This window comes from Urocampus carinirostris, chromosome 2 (assembly GCF_059441175.1).
Source record: "Urocampus carinirostris isolate Australia breed hairy pipefish chromosome 2, RoL_Ucar_1.0, whole genome shotgun sequence".
In the NCBI taxonomy this organism is placed as follows: Eukaryota; Metazoa; Chordata; class Actinopteri; order Syngnathiformes; family Syngnathidae; genus Urocampus; species Urocampus carinirostris.
The window spans coordinates 22,926,638-22,952,091 of NC_142350.1; the positions used below are offsets into that span (position 1 = coordinate 22,926,638).

The 25,454-nt window shown below is 42.3% G+C and overlaps 1 protein-coding gene across 3 annotated transcripts in view; it reads left to right on the forward strand.

Moving 5' to 3' along the window:
- The window catches only part of pvrl2l (PVR cell adhesion molecule related 2 like), a 253,556-nt gene that overhangs the window by 139,162 nt on the left and 88,940 nt on the right, over nucleotides 1–25,454 (forward strand). For all 3 annotated transcript variants that reach the window (XM_088329438.1, XM_088329439.1, XM_088329437.1), the window contains exons 4-6: nucleotides 6,409–6,702; nucleotides 8,111–8,228; nucleotides 9,741–9,889. In XM_088329438.1, coding sequence (XP_088185564.1) covers nucleotides 6,409–6,702; nucleotides 8,111–8,228; nucleotides 9,741–9,889 — 561 coding nt within the window. The remainder of the gene's footprint in view (nucleotides 1–6,408; nucleotides 6,703–8,110; nucleotides 8,229–9,740; nucleotides 9,890–25,454) is intronic.

Below are 25,454 nucleotides of genomic sequence, written 5' to 3' on the forward strand. Positions count from 1 at the left end.
TGTATGCGCCTTGATAAAAGTATATACTACTAAAACGACCTAAAGTTGAGTCAAGCCAAGCATTCAGAATAAATTAAAGGGTCTTTTATCTGTTTTCCTTAGATAATGATCTAAAAACGGCTCCTTCATTGCTGTTATACGGATTTTGTTCCCGTTTTGATCAGTGACAATTATAAAGTGATCCATTATTTCACTATATATATATATATAATATGCAGCACGGCTGGGTGGTTAGCATGCAGCCCCACGGTGCAGAGATCCAGGATTCAATTTCAGCGACTGCGACTTCCCTGTGCGGAGTTTGCATGTTCTCCCTGTGCACTCCCACATTCCTAAAAAACATGCATGTCGGGTCAGTTGTCCAAATTATCCCTACGCTTGAATGAGGGAGTGGGTTATCTGTCTCTGTGTACCCTGCAACTGGCTGGCAACCAGTTCAGGGTGTCCCCTGCCCAGAGTTAGCTCGAGAAACCCCCAGACCCTAGTGAGGATAAGGGGCGCAGAAAACGGATGCATAAATATGCCGTAAATGTAAAAAGAGCCCAAGGGTTATAAGCACATAAATACGGTATCTTTTACTGCAGTGTCACTTTCATGGGCCTTATAGTTTGGTGCGCCTTATGGATGAAAAACATATGACAACAGACTATATTTTGGGTCTTGCGCTCGATAATCCGGTGCAGCCTTTTCAGACCGTGTAGAACTGGACAAGTTTCGCTGACGGTCAGAGTTTATTGAAGAATCTGTGCATCCTGCGCAAATATCAAAGATCTCATCTCCTGATTCGGTTGTCATCAAGTAAGCACACACGAGACAAATCGGAAAACAAAGCAGCCTTTGAGATGGCGAAAGGCAAAGATGATGAGAGGGAACCAAAAGATTGCAAGTGTCAACAATAAGATCATGATTTGAACACACCCGGTGCATTGGCAGCAACGGAAAATCCAGTTTGACTTCGGTTGGTTTTATATGAATTAGTTCATAGAATAGATGAAGAGTTCTTCCTTTTTCCTTGCAGGGTTTTCTTTTGCAGCAAGCCATTCCTGTGTAAGGTGGCCACAGATCTACAAATGAGGCAATGAATCTCCGTGAAGCACTATATTTCTCTAAGATTGCTCCAAAACCTAATTAGAGAGTCGAATGGACCTAAACAGGACTTGTTTTCCCTCCAGATGGACTGACTTGTGGAAGAGATTCAATGCCAGGCCACGTTATTGTATTAGGATTGTTATCTAGAGAGCTGTCGAGGTATCGAAAGACCAGAGGGGGTCGAAACTTATTAGAAGCTGGACCAGATTTGGTAAACTGAACAGTAATAAATTCAACCTCCGTTAAAGATTTGCACTGCTTGGCGTTGGACCTCGCGACCTCGTAGCACGCCTTTGTAGCATCTTCATTTGAAAAATCCGCTTCCGGTGGCTTCACCTTTTCACAGCATTCGTTTCCTCTTAGCTTTGTGTAGTCGGCATGTTTGTTCCGTCAGTTATATTCTTTGAAAAGAGTCTCTTGGCAAACTGGGCAGATGTAGTTGTTTTGGACTTTGGTGAAAAAATACTCCAATTTCCGCTTCACCTGGAAGCGGCAGCCTTCACAGTCAACTTTCCTTTTTTATTGACGGTCGCCTTGTCAGAAACTCTGTGGGCTAAATTGGCACAGCAAAAAAAATGGCTACTGCCATCGTCTGGTGAACTGGTGATTTTTATCTTTATTTCATCCCAGTGCCAAAGAAACCCCAGATCTTATCATTCAACGATTACCGGCCCGTTGCACTGACTCCTATCATAATGAAGTGCTTTGAGAGACTGGTTAAAGAGCACATCACCTCCAGTCTCCCCTCCTCATTCGACCCCTTTCAGTTTGCCTACAGGACAAACCGCTCCACCAGGGATGCCATCTCCTCTGCGCTTCACCTGAGCCTGACACATCTAGAGGAGAAGAACACCCATGTGCGGATGCTGTTCCTGGACTTCAGTTCAGCATTCAACACCATCATCCCACAACATCTGGTAGACAAAATGAGACTCCTGGGTTTCAACACCCCCCTGCGGAACTGGCTGCTGGACTTCCTCTGTGACAGACCCCAATCAGTGCGGATAGGTCAGAACAGTTCAGATGTCATCTACCTCAGCACGGGCTCCCCCCAAGGCTGCGTCCTAAGCCCCTTGCTGTTCACCTTGATGACACACGACTGCGTCCCTAGGTCCGCCACAAACCACATCGTGAAGTATGCTGACGACACAACAGTGGTGGGCCTCATCAGGGATGACAACGACCTGGCCTACAGAGAGGAGGTGGAGCAGTTGGTGGGCTGGTGCAGGGACAACAGCCTGGTCCTGAATGTCGACAAAACTAAAGAGATCATTGTCGACTTTAGGAAAAACCAGCCCAACCATGCCCCACTTTGCATCAACAAGGCTGTGGAGGTTGTCAGCAGTATCAAGTTCCTAGGGGTGCACATTACAAACAAACTCACCTGGTCCGTGAACACTGCATCACTGGTTAAGAGGGCACAGCAGCGCCTGTACTTCCTGCGGAGGATGAGGAGAGCCCACCTGCCCCCCCCCCTCCCTCATCACATTCTACAGGGGCACCATAGAGAGTATCCTGACCAGCTGTATCTCTGTGTGGTGTGGAGGCTGCAGCGCTACCGACTGGGGTAGTGTGAGGAGGGTAACGAGGACAGCAGAGAAAATAATCGGGACTACACTTCCCTCCATTCAGGACATTGGCCAGAAGCGCTGCCTATCCCATGCTAAGAACATTACCGGGGACCCCTCTCACCCCCATCATGGACTGTTCACTCTGCTAGCCTCTGGGAAGAGGTACTGCAGTGTGCGGTGCAGGACCACCAGGCTTCGCAATAGTCTAGTCCCCCTGGCCATTAGACTGTTAAATGGTCAATCTAACATATAGTTAACTTAATTCTAAACGGCTGCTAATCTGACTTTTTGCACTACTGGCAGTTTTTTTTTATAGCTTGCCACTCCTTGCACATTGCTCTCTGCACTATTGTAATTACAGCGTTATTGTTACAGTGTTAATGTTACTGTGTACCTGACTTGTTAACCTGACTGCCCATTTTGCACATCTGGTTAGCTACTCTTCTTGCACTATCGGCACTATGGTAAAATACTATACGTAGCCTACAATACAACTTTATTTATATCTGTACATTCAAGGAAACTGTGGGGGTCAGATGCATCGACATTTCGTTCTGTATACACGTGTACTAGAATGACAATAAAGTAGATCTGAATCTGAATCTGAATCTGAATCTGGTCAACAATACTGGCAGGCCTAATGCTATTAGTAAAAATTTGATCACTGGCCCTAACTGGCCCCAAGGGCAGGACTTTGGACACGCCTGCTATAGACCCTAGACTCATTCGTTCATTTGTAAAAATTGTGACATATCCGGTGGGCGGAGCTATGACTGGAGGCCAAATGCTAAAGCGAGACGATATGTTACCAAAGGGCTAAAAGTTTAGCTTTGCGTCATCAAAAAGGATGCGAGTTTAAATTAAGAGAAATGAAACGTTTATGATTGTTGCTGTTGAGTCCATATGAATTACTATGTCAGCAAAATATCATGTTATTTTTTTCAGCTCCAGCTAACTGTTAGCGTGTAGCCTAAATGCTAACAGTAGTCTTGTCAACACTGCGACCCGTCAAATACAAAGACAAGCATGCGTTGCAAATAATAGTTGGGCACACAATCCAAGTCATTTATTAAATACATTTCATTATTTGTGTATTAATTTTATGTTTAAAGGAGAGGCATCTCTTAAAGGCTCCACGCTAACAGTTAACTCAAGTTAAGAAAATAACTAAATTCTTTGACGATTGAAAAAAGTGGACTCGATACTAACAGTAATAAACGTTTTATTTCTCTTACCTGATATAAAATGTGCGCTGCAAACCCATTGACCATGACAACAGACATAAAAACCTCACATGGGGTCATCAACACAGCCTACAATATCATCAGCTGCTCTCTGCCCATTCGAGCAGACATTGCCGGCTTCGCTTTGTCATTACCTATCTTCTTCCATCGTGATTAACGGCAGCTTTCATTAGTTTTTATAGCATGCGACACAGAAACGGGGCACTATGAAATGTGTATTAGAGCAAGGATAACATACTTGAAATTTTGGTGAAGTGCTTGTGAATGCTTGAAATTGTTGCTGTGTCCATTTAAAACTGACGCCAACACTGCTCGTGGGTGGCTTCCATTTGCTGTAGCCTTTCTTCTTTCCTTGTGATTAACTGCACCTGGCATTTGTACATATAGCAGGCTACCAAGACAGGGCACTATGAAACTTGCTTTAGTGCAAGGACTACGTTCTAGATTGTTTGGTGAAGTGTTTGTGAATATTTGAAATTGTTACCATGTTTCTCAACAAGTTTGCTTAAAACTGACGCTGACACTGCTCTTTGGTGGCCTCGCTATGCCGTTGCATTTTTTCTTTCTTCATGATTAACGGAAGCTGGCATTAGTTTGTATGGCATTGTCTTACAAGGCAGCATGCCCGAGAGGACAGGTGCATGCCACACCTAAACAAGGTCACGACGAAATGTGTATTAGCGCAAAGATTAGCTGCTTGAATTTTAAGTGAAGTGTTTGTAAATACTTGAAATTGTTGCCATATATCTCAACAAGTCTGCTTAAAACTAACGCTGACACTGCTCCTTGGTGGCTTTGTTTGCTGTTGCCTTTCTTCTTCCCCTTGTGATTAACAGCAGCTTGCATTAGTTTGTATTGCATGCTACACCAAAACAGGGCACTATGAAATGTGTCTTAATCTATGGATTCCGAGCTTGAATTTAGAGCGAAGCGCTTGTAAATGCTTGCCAAAATGAAAACATCGCCACCCTTGTTTCCCTCCCTGGGTGATAACGAGCGCCTTAAATGAGAGCTGCTAACTAGCAATTCATCACTTGTTACTTTCGTTATACACGATCTCCTGAAAGTTCAATGCAATTCTGTATTTTCTCTCGATTTGATTCGATTCCCCTTCATAGAAATTCACATGTTTGTGCACCTGGGAATTTTTTTTTGTTCCTTTTGCATACATCAGGGGCGCTCCACCCCATTTAGATTTCAACAAACGGTCCCCGCAGACTTTTCCGACACAATCCGATGCGCACAAAGAAAGGCCGGAAAGTCGTTCCGGGAAACGCCGACGATTGAATAAATCAAATGTTGCAAGGTGGGGGGGGGTCTGGGGGTGCAAACGCGTCTCGTGGCCAAAGCGAATAGCTTGACATTTGCCGGATGATTGACAGTTTCCTTTCGCAGGGGACGCATATTGTGGCGGCTTCTACTCATCTTCAGCTTTTTCCTCACGACTCAAGTCATCACTTGAAGTCCCAAATGTCACTCAGATAAGAATCCCCTTTTTTTACACCCCAAATGCAATAAAAGTTAGCCTTTCACGAACTAAACATGCACACGTTCTTTATCCTCCGCATAGAATATTCCATATACAGTAGTGCTGTACCTCTACACACTAGCTTCATTTCATTTCTTGCTCGTACCTCCGATTGCTCTTGTGTCGAGCTCATTTTCCCCATATAGAATAGAATAATTGAAAACGAATTAATCCGTTTCAGCACACGCGCTAACCACTGCACCACCGTGCTGCCCATATATACATATTTACATACATACATACATACGTATATGTATATATATATATATATATATATATATATATATATATATATATATATATATATATATATATATATATATATATATATATATATATATGTATATATATATATATGTATATATATATATATATATATATATATATATATATATATATATATATATATATATATATATATATATATGTATATATATATGTATATATATATGTATATATATATATGTGTATATACAATGCTTCTAAATTATTTCATTTCACTGCAGAAAAGTCTTTAAATGCCTAAAATGTGTCCTTTAATTGGCATTAATCCCGTTTTTAAAGTCTTGAACACAGTTTTTCATATTTGTTCAAACTAAAAATGTTGAGTAAAAAAAGTCATTCATCATGATATAAATGCTTCATGGATATAGCAGAGTTGGAATTAATAGTTATAGTAGCTGTCTGTTTTGAATGAAGATAAGTCAAACATACTTTTTTCTGTTTTGTTTTTAACATCTAAAACTGTGGAGAGTGCTTTTTTTCCAGATGGAAACTGGACAAAAATACGATTTAGTAAAAAATTTAAATCAAAATGGGCTCTAATCCACGTGGGGTTTTCGTTTGTCGACTCGGTCTTGAATCGAACTTGCCTTAAACTGCAGGAACCCTGACTCCAAAGGTCATTAAAAAGGGCCTTGAATTTGACCATGAAAACCGGGTGTACAAACCCTGTCCCCTTGATTTTTGTCTGCAGCCAAACCCAAAAATTCTGCCAACACGGTGACGGTGCAGGCGGGCACCCAGGCGGCAGTGGTGGCGCAGTGCCAGGCGGCGGACGGGAAACCGGCAGCGACCATCAAGTGGTTGGCCTCGGTTGGCGGCAACCACACCACCAGCAGCGCCGGCCGACCCGACGGCACCGTCACGGTGCGGAGCGAATACCGGCTGGTGCCCACGCCCGCCCACCACAACCGGGAACTCACCTGCATGGTGGACCAGCGGACCCAAGACAAGACCTGGACGCACCAGCTGAGGCTGTCCGTGGAGTGTGAGACCTTTTTCTACTACATTTTCTCAGACGTTTTTGAGACCCTGGCGGGTGGACGGCCTAGGGAGGGCGCGGGGGTACCTGGTGCATGCTCTCCAAACACATCAATCTGGTACATTTTTCGAGCAAAATCAAGGAGGTTGTTTTTATAACTCACTAAGATTTCAGATCGTCAAACCACTTTTAATACCACACAGAGACAACTCTAGGAAATACCCAATTATCAAATGTTATTCTGTCCATCTATCTATCTACCTTGGTCATATCCCTCAAGAGCGGTGACCAACAGCAAGACAAACACATACAATAACGAAGAAAATAAAAGGGAAAACATTACAAAAAACACACACAAACATTTTTGGACCATGGCCAACCCAAATGGCCAAACACCCAAACAAGTTGGCACCTAAGTTGGTCATGCTTTCGTCCCTCCAGATGAAACAGGACACAAGAAAGCGGCCATGACACTCGGGTCAGGGTTGCACAACACACTCTTCTGTTTAGCGGCAGGTCCCGACAGCTTTCACTGGTTTACCCCTGCCGCATTATACAGGTGCACTGCCCATCCCTTAGAACGCGTTCAAACATCCCTCTATCCTTTTACAACACCTCTCCACTCATTCTTATCCCTTTTTTTTCCCAAATTTTCAAATGTTAATTCCATTTATTAAGGCACAAAATATCAAAACCTATCTGGCATTACGTGAAAAAGTCATGGCCCCCGTCGTTGAATTACAAAGTAACTGTGACTAACCACAGTTTTGGGAGAGACAAGTTCAATTCCACAGGTTTCACCCAAAAATGTCATACCCCGTGTTGAATCAAGAAATCACTTCAATTGAATAGGTTAGATAAGTAGGCTATGGATGAAGTGGATCACTTTGTGGGAGCACAATGAGCCTTATTTAGAGAAATTGAAGATAGCATTAGCAGAGCTAGCTACTGACCTATGCAGTCATCTACCTGACATATTCACAGATATAACCAATTTTTCCAGTCCACTGTACTACTTTATCATAAATGGAGTATCCCCATACACCAGTGCAGTTCTAAAAGCTCATAAAATTTTGGATCCTTACCAGTTCTTCATAGATGGTTGGGTTACCAGTAAGGGTAAGGGTTAGGGCACCTCGTTATGGCAAGGTTAGGATACAAACATTAGCTGTGTATGCGAATATCTTTTATACATGGCCTCATATCGACTGTTGGCAAAAGCTGCTTAAATTGTTTATCACTTTCATTTTAGCTAGAGTAGCTACATCGAGTTTTTTGGGCGTGACTCGTGGCTAATTTCCACTCCCCGTGGTACCTTTTGAGTATCGGTAATTGTAATAATGCGCCAGCTAGCATGAGCGTGCAATTTTTGCTTATTTGTAATATACTGTGGTTTGACTTGGCCCCAATGCAGACCCTCCTTCCGTCTCCATCGAGGGCTACGACCACAATTGGTACATGGGCCGTTCGGACGCCGCGCTAGTCTGCACGGCCGACGGCAATCCGCAGCCCACCACCATCACCTGGACCGCGTAAGTCGCTCGCTAGCTCACTTTTCCCTGAACCAGTGCTACTCCCGCTTTGTTTGCATACGGGTGCCTAAAATACTTGAAAATTCTTGAATATTCTGTTGTTTTTATGGTTTATATGCTTGGAAATGCTGGAAATTGTAGCCATGGCCATGTATCTTGGCAGTCTGATTCTAAAGACCACACAATCAATTAAGATTTTTTTTTTAAGTGTGTGAAAATGATGCTGACACGCCTGCTCTGGTGGCTTGACAATATGGTGTGCTCATGTCAGGTGCCCCCTACTGGTCGCACTAAAGAGGATAGCTCTATTTATAAAACCGTTTATTTGGCTCATCTCAGTGAGAAGTGAAAAAAAAAATATTTACAATTCTATGCTAACCAATATACACACAGATTCTCTGAAAAACATGCAAAACATATAGATTAAAATACATTAAGCAAAAAGCAAAACATTGAATGCACTCTGCTTCGGAGCAATGAATATCAATAAAATGAGTCCTGCTTTTTATTTACACATCTTTTTTCCGTGTTCCATATTGATTACGACCATAGATAGAATCATCTCAAAATAGCACAAAGTATGTGCTAGCAGCACGATAGCGATTTTATTTTAGTCAACAGCAAAATAAAAAGCATTCTTTTGATCAGATTTCCATAAACATAAGGGCACTTTAATTGCAAAGTGCCATATTTCAAGAGTACTTTACAAGAATTTTTCAGCGTCCGATGTTTTCACGTGACGTGATCATATGATTCGAGTCATCATGACGATCATGGACATGAATTGTTGAACTTTATGTAATTATATCTTTGCTTTTATCATCACGGCAAATGGGCTGCCGACACATTGCCATACATGTGTTATACGGTGGACACGAGACAAAACAAGACACAAAGTGTGTTGACAAAGATCTGATCAAAGTTACTCCTGCCATCTAGTGGTGATTTATCATACTGAAAGCACTCCCAGAGTGCTATAGCCTTTACAACAACAACAACAACAACAACAACAACAACATATTTTTACGTTTTGGCACTCAGAAACAATGCTTCTGAAAACGTATACCCTAGATTCCGGACTATAGAGCACAAGCCAAGAAGTTGCAGTCTTCCTCGGCGCATATAATATCACCGGTCTACATCTTACCTTTTGTACTCGAGTGCCGCTAGCGGCCGTTAGAAAAATTACAAAAATTGGCCGCATCACTGAATAACCTGCAGGGTTGAAAGTTTGGGAAAAAAGTAGCGGCTTATAGTCCGGAATTTACGGTATATACGTCATGGCCTTGAAAATCCTTAAAAAATGCTTGAATTTGGCCATGAAGAAGGTGTATGAACCCTGTGAGCCAATAAAATGAGTTACATTTCATGGATGTAGGTTTATCTCTTTCGCGAATCTGACTGTGCCTCACCAGACGCCAAACTCACCGCACGTCACTGTAGATAAGCCATGTGTGTTTTCATGCGTTTATGCAGAATCCAAATTCACTTGTCCCCGTTCGTTCCGTGCAGGGCATCGGGGCCGTTGCCGGACTCGGTGCTGGTGGACGGAAACAAGTTGACGGTGAGCAAGGTTGACGATGCCGTCAACACCACCTTCATCTGCGAAGTCAGGAACAAACATGGCGTGGCCAAGGACCAGATCACCACACTCGTCATCGGTAAGTCGGACGCTTTTTGTCGGTGTTTTCCTTTTCCAGCTTTAAAGGGACAGTGTGCATTATATACCGGCCCCTGTGCATTATACCGGCCCCTATGGTTAAGAAATAAACTTTAATACCAGAGCTATCCTCCCAAAAATAAATTTGAATGTATCTTACTCTACATGAGCCTCACCTATGAGGATCTGACAGAGTTGTCTGCCATCCCGCTGCTACGGCTACCCCCAAACCTTAAAAAACACTGGGAAAAAAAGTGAAATGGTGCGTTTTGATCACCGAGTTTCCGTAACTTGTATTCTTCTTTGTGCTTTATAGCACTCATTTCTGGTTGCACGACACCTAAACGCCGGCATGTAGGGATTAAATACTACGCACTGTCCCTTTAAAAATATATGTACACTCTCAATTTGCCCATGTTTAAGCCGTGGCGGTTGTATTGGGGCTATGAAAAGAACAATTATTTTCACATTGATTTGTTTCTGAACGAGAGTACAGAGATCCCTGGGTTTTGGCAGTTAATGGGGGACCAGAACATCTCGTAAAAAGTGAAACTCCGCAAATACTACCTTCAGATGATGTCATGACCAACCGAGAGTACAGCACTGTAACAAAATAACAACTATACATCTTGAAAAAAAAACATGGAACACAGAATTGCCGTTGAAAAAAATGGTAATTTTTATCGTTACACAAAAGTAAAACAAATTTGGAGGGCGTCTTCTTTATGTGTAAGAAAGCGTCCGGCTAGTTGCATGGTGCCATTGGGTATCCTTGGATGACCCAGGTCTCTGTGATGATTAAAATGAAACATTCCCGAAATGTTGCGGTTTCCATTGAGTTGTAGCTCCATGTTATTCGTTACATGGTTGTAGGACTTGGCGTTGGTACAATATATAGGATCCGTAGCGGTGACTTCAGGAGACTTGATAGTCCAGCCCAGGGGTCGGGAACCTTTTTGACCCAGAGACCCATAATAGCAAATACATATATATATATATATATATATATATATATATAATTTTATTTTTTTTTTTTCAAATAGTCACACCAAACAAAAGCTCTTCAGCTGTTTTATTTCACTATGTGATGTTTGATGATTTGATAAAGTCTATAAAATAATAAGAATATCTGGAATCATTATTATATAATAGATTTCGTCCTGTGTAGCCTGTGTCCCAAATTAATATAAATATACCACTTAAAATTGCTCCAGGTGCTTTTGCAAAAGCTTATGGGTGTTTACAGTTTGTTCTGTGGATTTTCATGCCAATATGTCCCAAAAATCAACAGAGATTGTTTAACGAGGTTCCAGTTACAGCGGGGTCTGTTGGTGTGACACCTTAACTGTAAACCTGAGTTGAAATTGTGTCCTATATTTACACTGGACTGACCCCATTATTGTCTCTGTTTTGCTCATGCGACAATCAGCTACTAAAGTAACAATATATTAACTATTTGCTCATTGTCTATTTCATCTCCGTGGCATATGTACTAATGAAAACAGCCATATATGGCTCGCGAGCAATAGGTTCCCAACCTCTCGTCTACCCGTACCAGCAGCACCGCTCTTGCTTTCCCCTAGACAACGGCCGAGTCATTTCTGGAACCCGATAATAATCCACAAAGCACCTGCTAGTGATCATCATTCATTTATTGCACTCCTCTGACATTTCTTAGAATCCTATAAAATTGATTAAAAAATATTTTAATATAGCGCTAACACTATATGCTAGCTCACAAGGTTGCTGTTTTATAGATACCATACACCAGCCAATCACAGTCGCAGACACAGTCGCACCCACCCAAACAGAGCGCCCTCCCTAGCCAGTCCCTATTGTCTGCAGAGCACAATACGTGGATATCAATGACAATAAAGACAAAATCGGTCCAATTCAAAATCAGGAGTAAACTGGCGATGACTGAATTGCGAAGTGGCAAAGGGGTCTCTGTACTTCTCAAAGGGCTTCTTGTAGATGCACTCGCCCACATACACTCGAGGCTGACGTGAGAACTGCGGGGGTGCTGGCCTCTCTCTATTCTGAGCATCGATTCCTGTGCTGTTTTTGTGGGCTGGTGCGGACCCCTAACCCCCCGGCAGGACCACACGTGGTATTTACCTCTAATCAGGATCAGAAGTCGACTCGGGTGCACCAGAATGAAAAACCGAGTCTTAAGTGTGTGGCCCTGCTGAGTGGGCATGGTCCGCACCCACTTTTTTAGAGTTATTTTTCTGCTAGCTTTCAAGTTGGTGTGAGTCAGTTTGCCGGCGTTTGTTTTCCTCCCTTTTTGCTCTCTTTCCCTTTCTTTCATGCCGTTGACTTTTTTGAACCCGGCTTCAGAGATTGTCACGTCGCAGGGCCTGAGCGGGCCCTTCATCTTTTCACTTTTTACTTCTTCTACCCCCGGCCTCTCTTTTTTTTGTCCTTCTTTTTGGTTTCCCTTCTGATGCTTTCAGTCAAAGTGACTTAAAAGTGCAGTGATCCAGAAAACTTGTAATCTGCAAGTCCGAGACCAAAATAAAGTTGTTCATACCTCCTACACACCATTAAGGCGGGGTGCGTTGTTTAAAGCTGAAAGTGAAATGTTTTCTCTCTTAGGTATATGTTAACAATTCCTAACTGGAGTCCAAAGAGCCTTTTTATGCTTTATTTTCACTATATTCAAAGCTTTTCTACCTACTGTAACCAAGAATACCACTTAGAACAATGTAGACTGTATAAAACTTACTTGAATGGATATACACCCAGCAACATTTTATAGCCTTTTGTGCTTGGGGTTTTAACGTGTCTTACAATGTACCGTATTTTCCGCACTATATGGCGCACCATGTTATAAGGCGCACCTTCAATGAATGATATATTTTAAAACTTATGCCATACATAAGACGCACCCCATTATAAGGCGCTATAAGTGCATGCTGGTTTAAGATCAGGTAATTGTGCAATTTTGTAATTGTAATCCTGTGCAGTCCTTCGAGACATTTTTGGGATTAAGGGCTATTTACGGTAAATAAATGTGACGACTTGACTACAGTAGAGAATGTAGTTACTTTATGCAACCTCTAGATGTTGCCACGCTCAAGGGAATGTCAACAAAATATTCAAAAAGGTCAAACTTTATTAACAAACAAGCTTTCCACAACTCCATTCACTCCCAAAATAAATAAACAGCCGTTTTATTATTTTCTCTGAGGTAAAGCATTTTCGTGACACATCTTTGAACAACATCGACATATCATTTTATTTTTTGTCCATTTAGTCAACACGCAAAGAAAAAAACGTCCGATACTGTTATTTTAAATGAAACGTTAGTGCAATCGCAATAAAGTGACACTCGTAATGTGCAAAAACAACGAGTGCAAAGCAATAACATAATAACTGTAAAATTAAAACGTAAACACACAAAAGAAAAACAAAGATCACTCTATAAGCTCCTCATCGACGAATCCCTCGAATTCTTCTTCTGCTGTGTTCGAATTGACCATATCTCAGTGAATGGGCCATCCAACACGTCCGGTGTTTTTGTGCCAGCGCTGTTGCCTTCATACGTATAGTTATCGTACTGACACTTCTGCTTGCCGCTCTTTGTTGAACAACCCACTGTTCAAGTGTCTCCTCTAACTCTGGCCATCTTGCTTTATTGCCACGGAAACTTTGTTGAGTTTTCCTTACTTGGCGGAGCTTATCTTCATCCTTTCTCCACTTCCGTACCATCGATTCATTTAAGTTTAACTCTCTCGCTGCCGCTCTATTGCCGTGTTGTGCTGCGTGACTGATCGCTTTGAGTTTAAACTCGGCGTTGTACGCGTGTCTCTTAACAGGAGCCATTTTCTTATACAAATGCACGTATGAAAGAGAATCTCGCTCTCTCTCTCTCTCTCTCTCTCTCTCTCGCTCTCTCTCTCTCTCAAACGTGACATTCTGAATAATTCTGCGTTTGTTTAAGGTAAATTGTGCTTTACATCTTCACCAGTCATAACCCTGGATTCAGACAAATACTGTATTTGTCGAATATGAATTAAGCAGTTTAATGGGGTAGCCATTTTGCCACTTAGTAAACAAATACAACACGAGCCCCGGCAACTACCAATCGTTTAATATTTCCCAGTATGCACAGCGCGAAAAATGGAGTCGGCGGCTGTTTCTCGTAGTTGCGAGACCTTGCGAATTTAATATTGAGCCATATATAAGGCGCACTGTGTTATAAGGCGCATGGTCAGCTTTTGAAAAAAAACAAGACTTTTAGGTGCGCCTTATAGTGCGGAAAATACGGTAATAGACAAAAGGAAATGCTCAGTTTAAGAAAAGTCACAAATAAACAAACAAAATAACCATTGCTTCAAATGTTACAGGCCAGTATGTCCACAGTTTCAGGATTTAATGCTGCTCTGTGTGTTCTCACCTGTGGTTGTAGGTATACGGCGGTAGTGCCTTGCTGGATTGCAGTTCGTTGCTACAGGATACTGAATACCGCTTAGAACAATGTAGAAATGGCATAACACTTAAATGAATGGATATACACCCAGCAACATGTTAAAACCTTTTGCGCATGGAGTCTTAAGGTGTCTGACAAGGTGGACGCAGGTAGCCCCTTGCTAGCTAGCAGTTTGTTGCTCACCCGCCCGGTGCTTGTTGAACGTCAACTAGCACTCGTTTGGGGATGAATTGTTTTTTCTTCAGCGTATTCGAGCTGGCGATACTGTTTAAAATAAGTTTGTCGTATTACCCGATTTCGTAGGCACGTTGTCACTATATTTTACTGTATACGGTTGCCCCTCGTTTTATTTTTTATCAGACTCTAAAATAACCCAAATACCTCTAAACACCTCGGGGTTTTTACAGGCGCTTGAAATCCTTGAAAGTGCTTGAATTTTAATGTTGTTTCACCGTCAGGATAATGCTTGAAATTTAGGTGAATTGCTTAAAGAGGCTTGATAATGTTGCCAATGCCACGTTTCTTGGCAATCTAACTTTACAGACCACGCAATAAACAAAGAAAAATAAAAAGTTTTGTAAAAATGGCGCGACACGCCTGCTCTCAGTCATTATGGCGTTGTCATGTGAATCGTCACCGCCCTCTACTGGTTGCACTCAAGAGGACAGCTCTATTTAGATACCAGTCCCTTTGGGCTCGGCTCACTCTTTCGGCTCCAAAACTCTTCCTTAGATTTTTAGTTTTTTTAATGATATATCATCAATAGTAATAAAACATTTTACAATCGATTTATTTGTGAATAGCCATTTGATGTTTTGCAGGGTATCCCTGAAAAACGCAGGGGGGAAAAAAATCACACATCTACAAAGAAAATTGTTAAATGCAAAACAATTTTAGCTTTTTACACACTGAACATATTTAAAGTCGAACAACAACACAAATTCCCTGAAAATGCAAAACAACAAAATACCAATTACAAATATTATATCTCCAGTGCTACTAATAAATGATAAAATGATGAAAAAAACTATTTACAATTGTATGTTAACCAATTCAGACACAAATCCTCTGAAAACATGCAAGAAATATACACTTAAATAAGTAAAACCAAAAAAACAAAAGAGCAGTCTCTAAGATTGAACGATTGAATGCACTCTGATCCAGAGCAATTATTGGCATCAAAATGAGTCCAAGTTAGTTTCATTTTCTGCTTTTTATAAATACAGTACTTTATTTTCGTCATCTGGATCAAACTACAGTATTACCCAACACCTATAGAGCCCTTTTTGTGTTTGTAAACAGTGTGACGTATTGAAGCTGTGCGTGCATTGTTTAGGCAAAATGCCAGAATTCATGTCAGTTTATTGCAGCCCATTGACAGTAAAAGATCATAGATCAAAAACCCCAATCTTCGACTCAGTTTATGAGGGCGAACAAAGACAACTCTAACTGTAGATTAATATACGATCGCAGTTTTTTGCTGGATATGCGAACATCCAGAAATCCAGCGCAAATTTCGACGATCACTCTGGAGTGTTTACTTAGCCTGGGAGTGCTACGTCAACAGAACGCAGCGGCCTACAAAGCAGCGAGTAAAAGTGGCAAGCGGAAGCGCTGTGACCGGGGAAGGAAACGAGGTTGTCGGGCTGGGCTAACGGCTCGGATGAAGGCTAAACCCTTCAAAACGCCTCTACCATCCATTTTCCTATCCAACGTCCGCTCCCTGGACAACAAACTGGACCATTTACAAGTGGAATTTACATCGAACCGCGAATTGACGAACTGTTGTGCTTTAATTCTGACGGAGACATGGCTAAACTCATCTATCCCGAATGACGCTGTTAGCATTGTGGGGCTAACTGCTTTCCGCGCTGATAGAAGCGGCGAGCTCACCGGCAAAAGCAAGGGGGGCGGTCTATGCATTTATACCAACAACAACTGGTGTAAAAATGCGAAGATAATCTCGAAACACTGCTCACGAGACATTGAACTTTTGACGGTGATCTGCAGACCCTTCTACCTACCGAGGGAGTTTAGCGCGACCATCATTACTGCCGTGTACGTGCCCCCCAGCGCTAATACGAAGGAGGCAATGGACGTTCTCTACCGAACTGTGAGTGAACTGCAGCATGCTTACTCCGAGTGCATTTTTATTGCGGCGGGGGACTTTAACCAGGCCAATATGAAAACAGTTTTCCCGCATTTCCATCAGCATGTAAACTTTGCTACAAGAGGTAGGAACACATTAGACCTGGCCTACACAAACATCAAAGGTGCATATAAAGCAGCCCCCCGCCCCCATCTTGGCTCATCAGATCACCTTTCTATTATGCTAATTCCAGCATACAAGCCCCTGCTGACCAGAGAAAAACCTACAGTGAAGCAGGTGAGGGTGTGGTCTGAGGGGGCAATGGAGGCACTACAGGACTGCTTTGATTGCACTGATTGGGACATGTTTAAATCGGCTGCCACTTACAACAACAAAATAAATATAGATGAGTACGCCATTTCTGTGTCAGCCTACATCAGTAAATGCACAGAAGACGTCAGCAATAACAAAACTATATGCACCCGTGCCAATCAGAAGCCCTGGATGACTGCTGAAATACGAAAACAACTAAAAGTACGGAACCTTGCCTTTAGATCTGGTGACAAGGAGGCGCTGTTATCAGCGAGGGCTAACCTGAACCGGGCTATCAGACTAGCAAAGCGAACGCACAGTCAAAAAATCCAGGAACGTTTCCTCAGCACAACCAACACCAGGGATATGTGGAAAGGCATTCAGGCCATCACCAGTTACAAGCCAACCACCGCCCCAGTGCAGAACACTAGCATGGACTTTCTGAATGACCTCAACAAATTCTTTGGAAGGTTCGAGGCACAAAACGGCACCCCTGCAGCGAGAGCGGTTCCAAATCAGGACGAAAGAGCACTCCACCTGGACTCATCTGACGTGAGGAAGACCCTGAGAAGGGTCAACACAAGGAAGGCTCCAGGCCCGGACAACATTCCGGGGCGGGTACTTAGGGAGTGCGCCGATCAGCTGGCTTGTGTACTAACAGACATTTTCAACACCTCGCTAGACCAAGCCAAAGTACCATCATGCTTCAAATTTGCCAACATCATCCCAGTGCCAAAGAAACCCCAGATCTTATCACTCAACGATTACCGGCCCGTTGCAAAGACTCCTATCATAATGAAGTGCTTTGAGAGACTGGTTAAAGAGCACATCACCTCCAGTCTCCCCTCCTCATTCGACCCCTTTCAGTTTGCCTACAGGACAAACCGCTCCACCAGGGATGCCATCTCCTCTGCGCTTCACCTGAGCCTGACACATCTAGAGGAGAAGAACACCCATGTGCGGATGCTGTTCCTGGACTTCAGTTCAGCATTCAACACCATCATCCCACAACATCTGGTAGACAAAATGAGACTCCTGGGTTTCAACACCCCCCTGCGGAACTGGCTGCTGGACTTCCTCTGTGACAGACCCCAATCAGTGCGGATAGGTCAGAACAGTTCAGATGTCATCTACCTCAGCACGGGCTCCCCCCAAGGCTGCGTCCTAAGCCCCTTGCTGTTCACCTTGATGACACACGACTGCGTCCCTAGGTCCGCCACAAACCACATCGTGAAGTATGCTGACGACACAACAGTGGTGGGCCACATCAGGGATGACAACGACCTGGCCTACAGAGAGGAGGTGGAGCAGTTGGTGGGCTGGTGCAGGGACAACAGCCTGGTCCTGAATGTCGACAAAACTAAAGAGATCATTGTCGACTTTAGGAAAAACCAGCCCAACCATGCCCCACTTTGCATCAACAACAAGGCTGTGGAGGTTGTCAGCAGTATCAAGTTCCTAGGGGTGCACATTACAAACAAACTCACCTGGTCCGTGAACACTGCATCACTGGTTAAGAGGGCACAGCAGCGCCTGTACTTCCTGCGGAGGATGAGGAGAGCCCACCTGCCCCCACCCTCCCTCATTACATTCTACAGGGGCACCATAGAGAGTATCCTGACCAGCTGTATCTCTGTGTGGTGTGGAGGCTGCAGCGCTACCGACTGGGGTAGTGTGAGGAGGGTAACGAGGACAGCAGAGAAAATAATCGGGACTACACTTCCCTCCATTCAGGACATTGGCCAGAAGCACTGCCTATCCCATGCTAAAAACATTACCGGGGACCCCTCTCACCCCCATCATGGACTGTTCACTCTGCTAGCCTCTGGGAAGAGGTACTGCAGTGTGCGGTGCAGGACCACCAGGCTCCGCAATAGTCTAGTCCCCCTGGCCATTAGACTGTTAAATGGTCAATCTAACATATAGTTAACTTAAATCTAAACGGCTGCTAATCTGACTTATTGCACTACTGGCAGTTTTTTTTTTTTTTTTTTTTTTTTTAAATATCTTGCCACTCCTTGCACATTGCTCTCTGCACTATTGTAATTACAGCGTTATTGTTACAGTGTTAATGTTACTGTGTACCTGACTTGTTAACCTGACTGCCCATTTTGCACATCTGGTTAGCTACTCTTCTTGCACTATCGGCACTATGGTAAAATACTATACGTAGCCAAAATACAATACAACATTATTTATATCTGTACATTCAAGGAAACTGTGGGGGTCAGATGCATCGACATTTCGTTCTGTATACACGTGTACTAGGATGACAATAAAGTAGATCTGAATCTGAATCTGAATCTGAATCTGATAGGAACTACTCAAAATAGCACAAATTGTATGCTAGGAGTAAGATACCAAATTTATTTTAGTCACAGCAAACAGAAAACATGTTTTTGTTCATGTTCTGATCGGTGCTAGATTTCTTTCTTTTAAGTTACTGGAAACGTTGAAAAATTGCTCTTGAAAGTTCTTGAATTCGGCCATGAAAAAGCTGTCCTAACCCTGTGAGTGGGTCTGCTGTCTGTCCTTCATCTCCTTATCGTTCAATTGGACCCTGTTGTAGTCCTTCTGGTTTCACTCTGTTAGCTGCTATTCCTGCCAAATGAATGACTGGTCCCCGTCGCCGTCTTCGTCTCCTGAATGTTGGTCCGGAATTCGCGTTTTTATTGCAGTAGCGCCCCCGTTTTCTCTGGTGGTCGGGCAGTGTAATTGCAGTTTGAATGATCGACTTTTAATTTTTATCTTGGCAAAAATTAATTAGCCGTCTTGATTTTACGCCCAGCCCTACCGCCAGGGGACTTTTTGTTGCGTTCATTCAACATAATCGGCCCGCCCGTGTGCCGCTAAACCGGAGTTGTTCTTCTTAACGTCGGATGAAATAAGAATCTTGTTGAACCGCCCTTCCTTTCACCAAGGAGGCGGAGGAGAAGGCATCTCAGATTAATGTTAGCCGCCTCAGATCCAGAACTTCTCACTGAATGGAAGCCGACTCCCCTTGTGACATGTTGGCATGAATGGTAGCTGCAGGAAAAGGGCAGTTAAAATCTTTTTTAAGTATTGGTTTTATTGACTTTTCACTAGTTTTTCATACAAATATAAAATTTAAAATAAAGATAAAAAATCCCACTCCTACCAAAACAGGCAAAAAACAGTTCAACATCATGTGGAAAAGGTATGTTTGGCAATGGTGCACAATAATCTATGAATACAAAGGCGTTACCGATTGTGGTAAGCATAAAAAATTCCCAAAGTCATCCTATCGCTTTTTAGTCCGTTTACTCTTCCCAGCATTTTTTGGGATGCTATAGCGTCCATCATCATCCATCCATCCATTATCTGCACCGCTTAGTCTCAGTAGGGTCACGGGGGTGCTGGAGCCCATCCCAGCAGGGGAACCCCTGGTTGCCAGCCAGTAGCAGGGCACACAGAGACAGAAAACTCACTCGCTCATTCACAGCTAGGGACAATTTGGACCAGACAATCTGACATGCATGTTTTTAGAATGTAGGAGGAAACCAGATTGCCCAAAGGAAACCCACACTGGCACAGGGAGAACATGCAAACTACACCGGGTGGTTGCGGTAGCTGCACTTGAACCCTGAACCTCTGCACTGTGGGGCGCTAACCACCCACCCGCCGTGCTGCCCCGTCCATCATCAGTGTTTTCCAAATGTTTATGGCTGAGCTTGGAGCTTCCAGTGCTTCCGCTTCCAGAGTCCAGTCCTTAGTAGTGATTACAAATGAAGCCCCATAAAGCAGTGAAGCACTGCAGGGAAATGCTCCACACACACACATAGGGACTTCAAGATGATTCATTTCTTCATGTAGACAGAATGTATAGCAGGCTTGGTGCACGCTTGCGTAGATTATTTTAAATGAGTACGGCTCGACTTAGAAAACCAGCTCATTTTGGTTTGGCTCACTGAGAAAAGACCCAGGCCTACCGCGGCAGTTTCTCAGGAGGTAGAGCACTCGTCTTGGGATCAAAAGATCGCAGTTCGAAACCCGGCTCCTCCGTGTTACATGTCGAAGTGTCCTTGGGTAAGACACTGAACCCCTAATACCCCCAATGAAATGAAATGATCTGCATTTTATATAGCGCTTTTCAAGTCAATGACTTCCCAAAGCGCTTTACAGTGTGCTTCACATTTCCCAATAGCGGCCTTGTATTGCAGCCATGTAAGACGCTTACCTGCTTATTGGGGGTATTAGGGGTTCAGTGTCTTACCCAAGGACACTTCGACATGTAACACAGACAAGCCGGGATTCGAACTGGGATCCCTTAATCCTAAAACGATCGCTCTACCTCCTGAGCTACTGCCGCCCCAATAAGCAGGTTAGCGCCTTACATGGCTGCACGGCCGCTATTGGGAAATGTGAAGCACACTGTAAAAGCGCTTTGGGAAGTCTTGACTTGAAAAGCGCTATATAAAATACAGATCATTTCATTTCATTTCACATTAATGAGTTATGTTGTAAATGATGCTCATTTCTCTGTTTTCAAACAAACGCATGACCTTCCTTTTTTGAACTCCATTATCACCCAACACCTTGAGAACCTTTTTCCTGTTTGTTATCAAGTGTGACGTATCGAGGCTGGGCATGCATTGTTGTAGCAAAATGTCAGAATTCATGTCAGTTTCAAGCAGCCCATCAGCCGGGGTGTGAAGTGTCTTTTATCATGTCGATGGCTCTTCTACGTTATTTCAAGCTGGCAATGTTCTCTAAACTGGGTAGGGAGCAGCCGATGATCTTCTGGGCTGTGTTGATTACTCAGTATATTTTCCTGTCCATTGCCGTGCTCCTGGCCACAATTTCGGGTATATCCTCCCCGGAGCTGGTTGTAATATTTGTCTTATTGAGTCGCGTCGCGTAATTTGCACCTAATTGGAATGATCCAATAAAGGGAAAGGGGGCCTGGCGTCAGGATAAGGAATTTGCAAATGGCGCTTAATCGGGATTAGCTTCTAATTTAGCGTCAAATGCGAAAGGTTTCAACGGCGCATGTAAGAGCTCTCGACTGGCCACCCACGATCGCGCTAATTAACATGGATGAACTTTAACAGGGCGCCATGGGCGAGGAAGGGCCGCGTTGTGACTGCTGTACTTTTCAGGAATGCGCTTCTTTCTCGCTTATAACAGTGCTTTTCGATTATTTTATGTCACCCCCTTGGAAGATGAAATCCTCTCACGGTTATGATTTGAAACAAGGCTAGGACTAGGAGGTAGCGTTTGAGCTCCATGTTAGGTTCTTAACTTAATGTAAGGTTCCAAAATAGGTTTAAAGCTAGGGTTACAATTTGAAAGAGGATTAAGGCTAGGTCTAAAGCTTGGGTTAGGTGTAGGGCTAGGATTTGGGCTATAAGTTTAAACTGATTTTAGGGTTCAATTGTAAGGTTGGGGCTAGAGTTATGGATGCTAAATAAGGTTTAGGCTTTCGTGTTTTTGATCGGGATTTTAATACTTTTTTAACGGTACAGAAAATGAAAAAAAAATGCTTTGAAAGTCCTTGAAAAGTGATTGGACATGAAAGAAACTGTATCAACCCGATAGCTTTCGAGAGGAGACTTTTGTTAGCCTCTTTACCCCGTCTCTCTTCGTGCATCGTGTGTACAATACAGACTCAATGCTTATACTCTGTGCCTAATGCACTGCATAAAGGCTGCGCCCTAGTGTAGTGGAGGTGCCATTTCACTTTATTCTGGGAAAGTAAAGGAAAAACAAAAAACAAAGTCAAAACAAAATCCCATAATTGTGATTTTAAAAAAGAAATAACTTAAACAGTGAATCCATATAACAATAAATACAATATAATAACTATATTTCTATGATGATAGGTGAGGCACAGGCTTACCTGCCCCCTCCGACTGCATGTCATAAGACTGTACCTCTTATGATAAAGGTCACTTTTCTGAAAACAGTGTTTTTTTTTCAAATGGCTACATAATACTGTATTTCTTCTAAACGCCCATTTTTATCTAGATGCTTATTTTTCATTTAATAGAATTGTTTTTAATTGTATCAAAGCAAATAATCTCTTGCCGCTTTTACTGAGATAGAACACATATTCAATTTTTCACATTTGTTTCTGTCCAAAACTTAAGCTGGTAAAGTGGAGTAGCAGGTGTATGCAGTGGGTAGAGGAGGCAGTAGTTTCAAATGATTTGTAAAACTCATACTTGTGAATTAGAAGACTTTGTTTCTTATTCTTATCACTGATTGGTTGAGGCCATGCAACTTAGCAAGGTGAGTGATGCATCTGCCTTCTTGGTATTTCTTAATCATGACAAGCTTTGTTTCCATGATTAGCATCCCATAGCCAATAATTACACTGGAGCAGGGGTCTCCAACTTGTGGCTTAATGGGCGATTGCGGCCCCCAGAATAATAGTTGGAGGCCCTTTGCTTAATATGAAGGTTAAAGGGACAGTGTGTATTATTTTTCCACCAGACATCGTTGTGTTCTGTCATGCCACCGAAAACGAGTTCTAAAAGCACAATGGAAGAAGACCAAATACGGTGATTGAAAATGACAAAAACACACCTACTGTAAATACGTTTGAAAAGGAGAGGAATAAGAAATTTAAAAAAAATGATAAAGAGGAGAGAATAAGAGAAACATGAAAAAGGGATAAGATAAGATAAAACTCTGGGAAAAGAAAAATGAAAAAATGCAAAGAAAAAAAAATTCAATTCTTGTTTTCATTTTTGTCTTTTCTCTTTAAATTTTTCTTTTTCTTTCTTTTTTCATTCTTTTTCGATTTTCTATTTTGCTTTCATTTCCCTTACTTTTCCTTCTTTCCAGTCTCCTTTTTTTGCCTTTTTTTGTTACTCCTTCCCTATTTTCTATTTTTTTTTGTCTTTCTTCAAGAAAGGTTGCAGATGAATGTGAAGAAAAAGGGTGCTTTTTGCCCACTTTCACTCTCTGTAGTTTGTGGTCTTTCTTGAACTACACATTACAAATATAAAACACTGTCCCTTTAAGTAGAGTTTCATGTTTTTCTCAACCCTTGTTTTTGTGGAAACGCCATTTTGGCCCTACCTCACCGGGACCCTAGCTCCAGCGGCCACTGACCCAATTGACTTTGGGACCCCTGCCGTAGAGTAAAACCCTCTCGGTAACGTAGTTAACATTTACTCAACTTCAATGATTTTGCATCATCCATTGCGTTGCGCATTCTGATTGACTTAACAGTATCCCCATTTATTCTTTAGCTCCTATTTTATTGCTAACAGTTGAGTCACAAGGTCGATGGGGGTGGAGCATTTAACATAGTCAAAGGACACCATCGTAAAACAAGAAGCTTCAAACAGACCAGAGAAAAATAAACATGATGATGCAGCAGCTTCTTTTCTCATGCAAATGGTTGAGTGGTTCACAAGGTGATACAACTCTTTGAAGCAAGTACAACATTTTACTTAACTGTATGAACCCTATATAATTAAGACAATTCTAATTCCAATTCTAATTCTAACATTGTAGTAAATGAATAATAATTGTGTTTACAATGATTCCATCAGTTTTCCTTTTTTGATCCTCCTTGGAAAATGAGTTAATTTTTCTCTCATACTTTTTGTGACATGAAGAAAAGTTATACCAAAAAATTTATACCTGGTGTTGCCGTGCACGGCTCCTGTCGTGACACTTGGAAGAGAATGGAAAAAAGACAGAATACCGTAAAGCATCTGAATATTTGATCGGGCGTTTAAATATTTCACGTGTAGCGAATTCTTTCTTTGTCGTCTCTTTTTTGAAAGAGGGAAGGTGAGGCTGGAAATAGTTGGGATGGGGGACTGGTTGTCACGGCAACAGTGGTTCAACAGCGCAAAAGGTTCGTACGGGGAGCTTGAAATCCTTAAAAAGGCTTTAATCTTAACATTGTTTTTTTCAAGGTCAGGGAAATGCTTGAATTTTTGGGTAGGTGCTTGAAAAAGCTTGGAATGGTTGCCATGTTTCTTGGCAGCCTGACTCAATAGACCACGCAATAAATGATTTTTTTAAAGGGCGTGAAAGTCATGCTGAGAAGCCTGCTTTGGTGGCTTTTCATTATGGTGCACAGGCATGTTATTTGTTTTGGAAATCCTCGTTTGTTACCTTGTTCCTGGTGTTGTTGTTAAATGCTATCCTTATTTTGAGCTCCCACGTTTGTTTCTAGTTCGGACTGTTTTGCTGTCTTTTTGAATATTCATTTGTTTGTTACTTTGTTTTTTGCATCTCTTTTTCCGGTTTGGTTATGGTTTCTGGTTTGGCTATTGTCAGGTTTTGTTTTGTTTGGACATGTTATTTGCTTTGAGACCCCTTTTCTTACTTTGTTCCTGGTTTTGTTGTTAAATGGTACCCTTATTTTGAGCACTACTGCTTCCCTTCACTTGGGTCCATCCGCAAACCAAGTTTCCTAGACTATAAGTCACAGGTTTTTATTTCATTATTGGGCATGTGGGTGCAACTTATACTCTAGCGAGACTTTTATGTGAAATTCTTAACAAATTGTTATAGTTTTAATTTTTTATCATCGGTACAGGATATAATTTCACATGTTATTTTTACAGAGGATTACAATTTCATTAGATTTAGTGGTTTGGAGTTAAATTGATGTTCTTTATGCTAGTTATCTGAATAATCTTAAATAGGTTACGTTGTCACTGACATTACCGGGAACGTCAATAATTTGTTCATATACTGGACACTTACTCAGCATGTTGTGCTCTATTTTATTTTCATTTT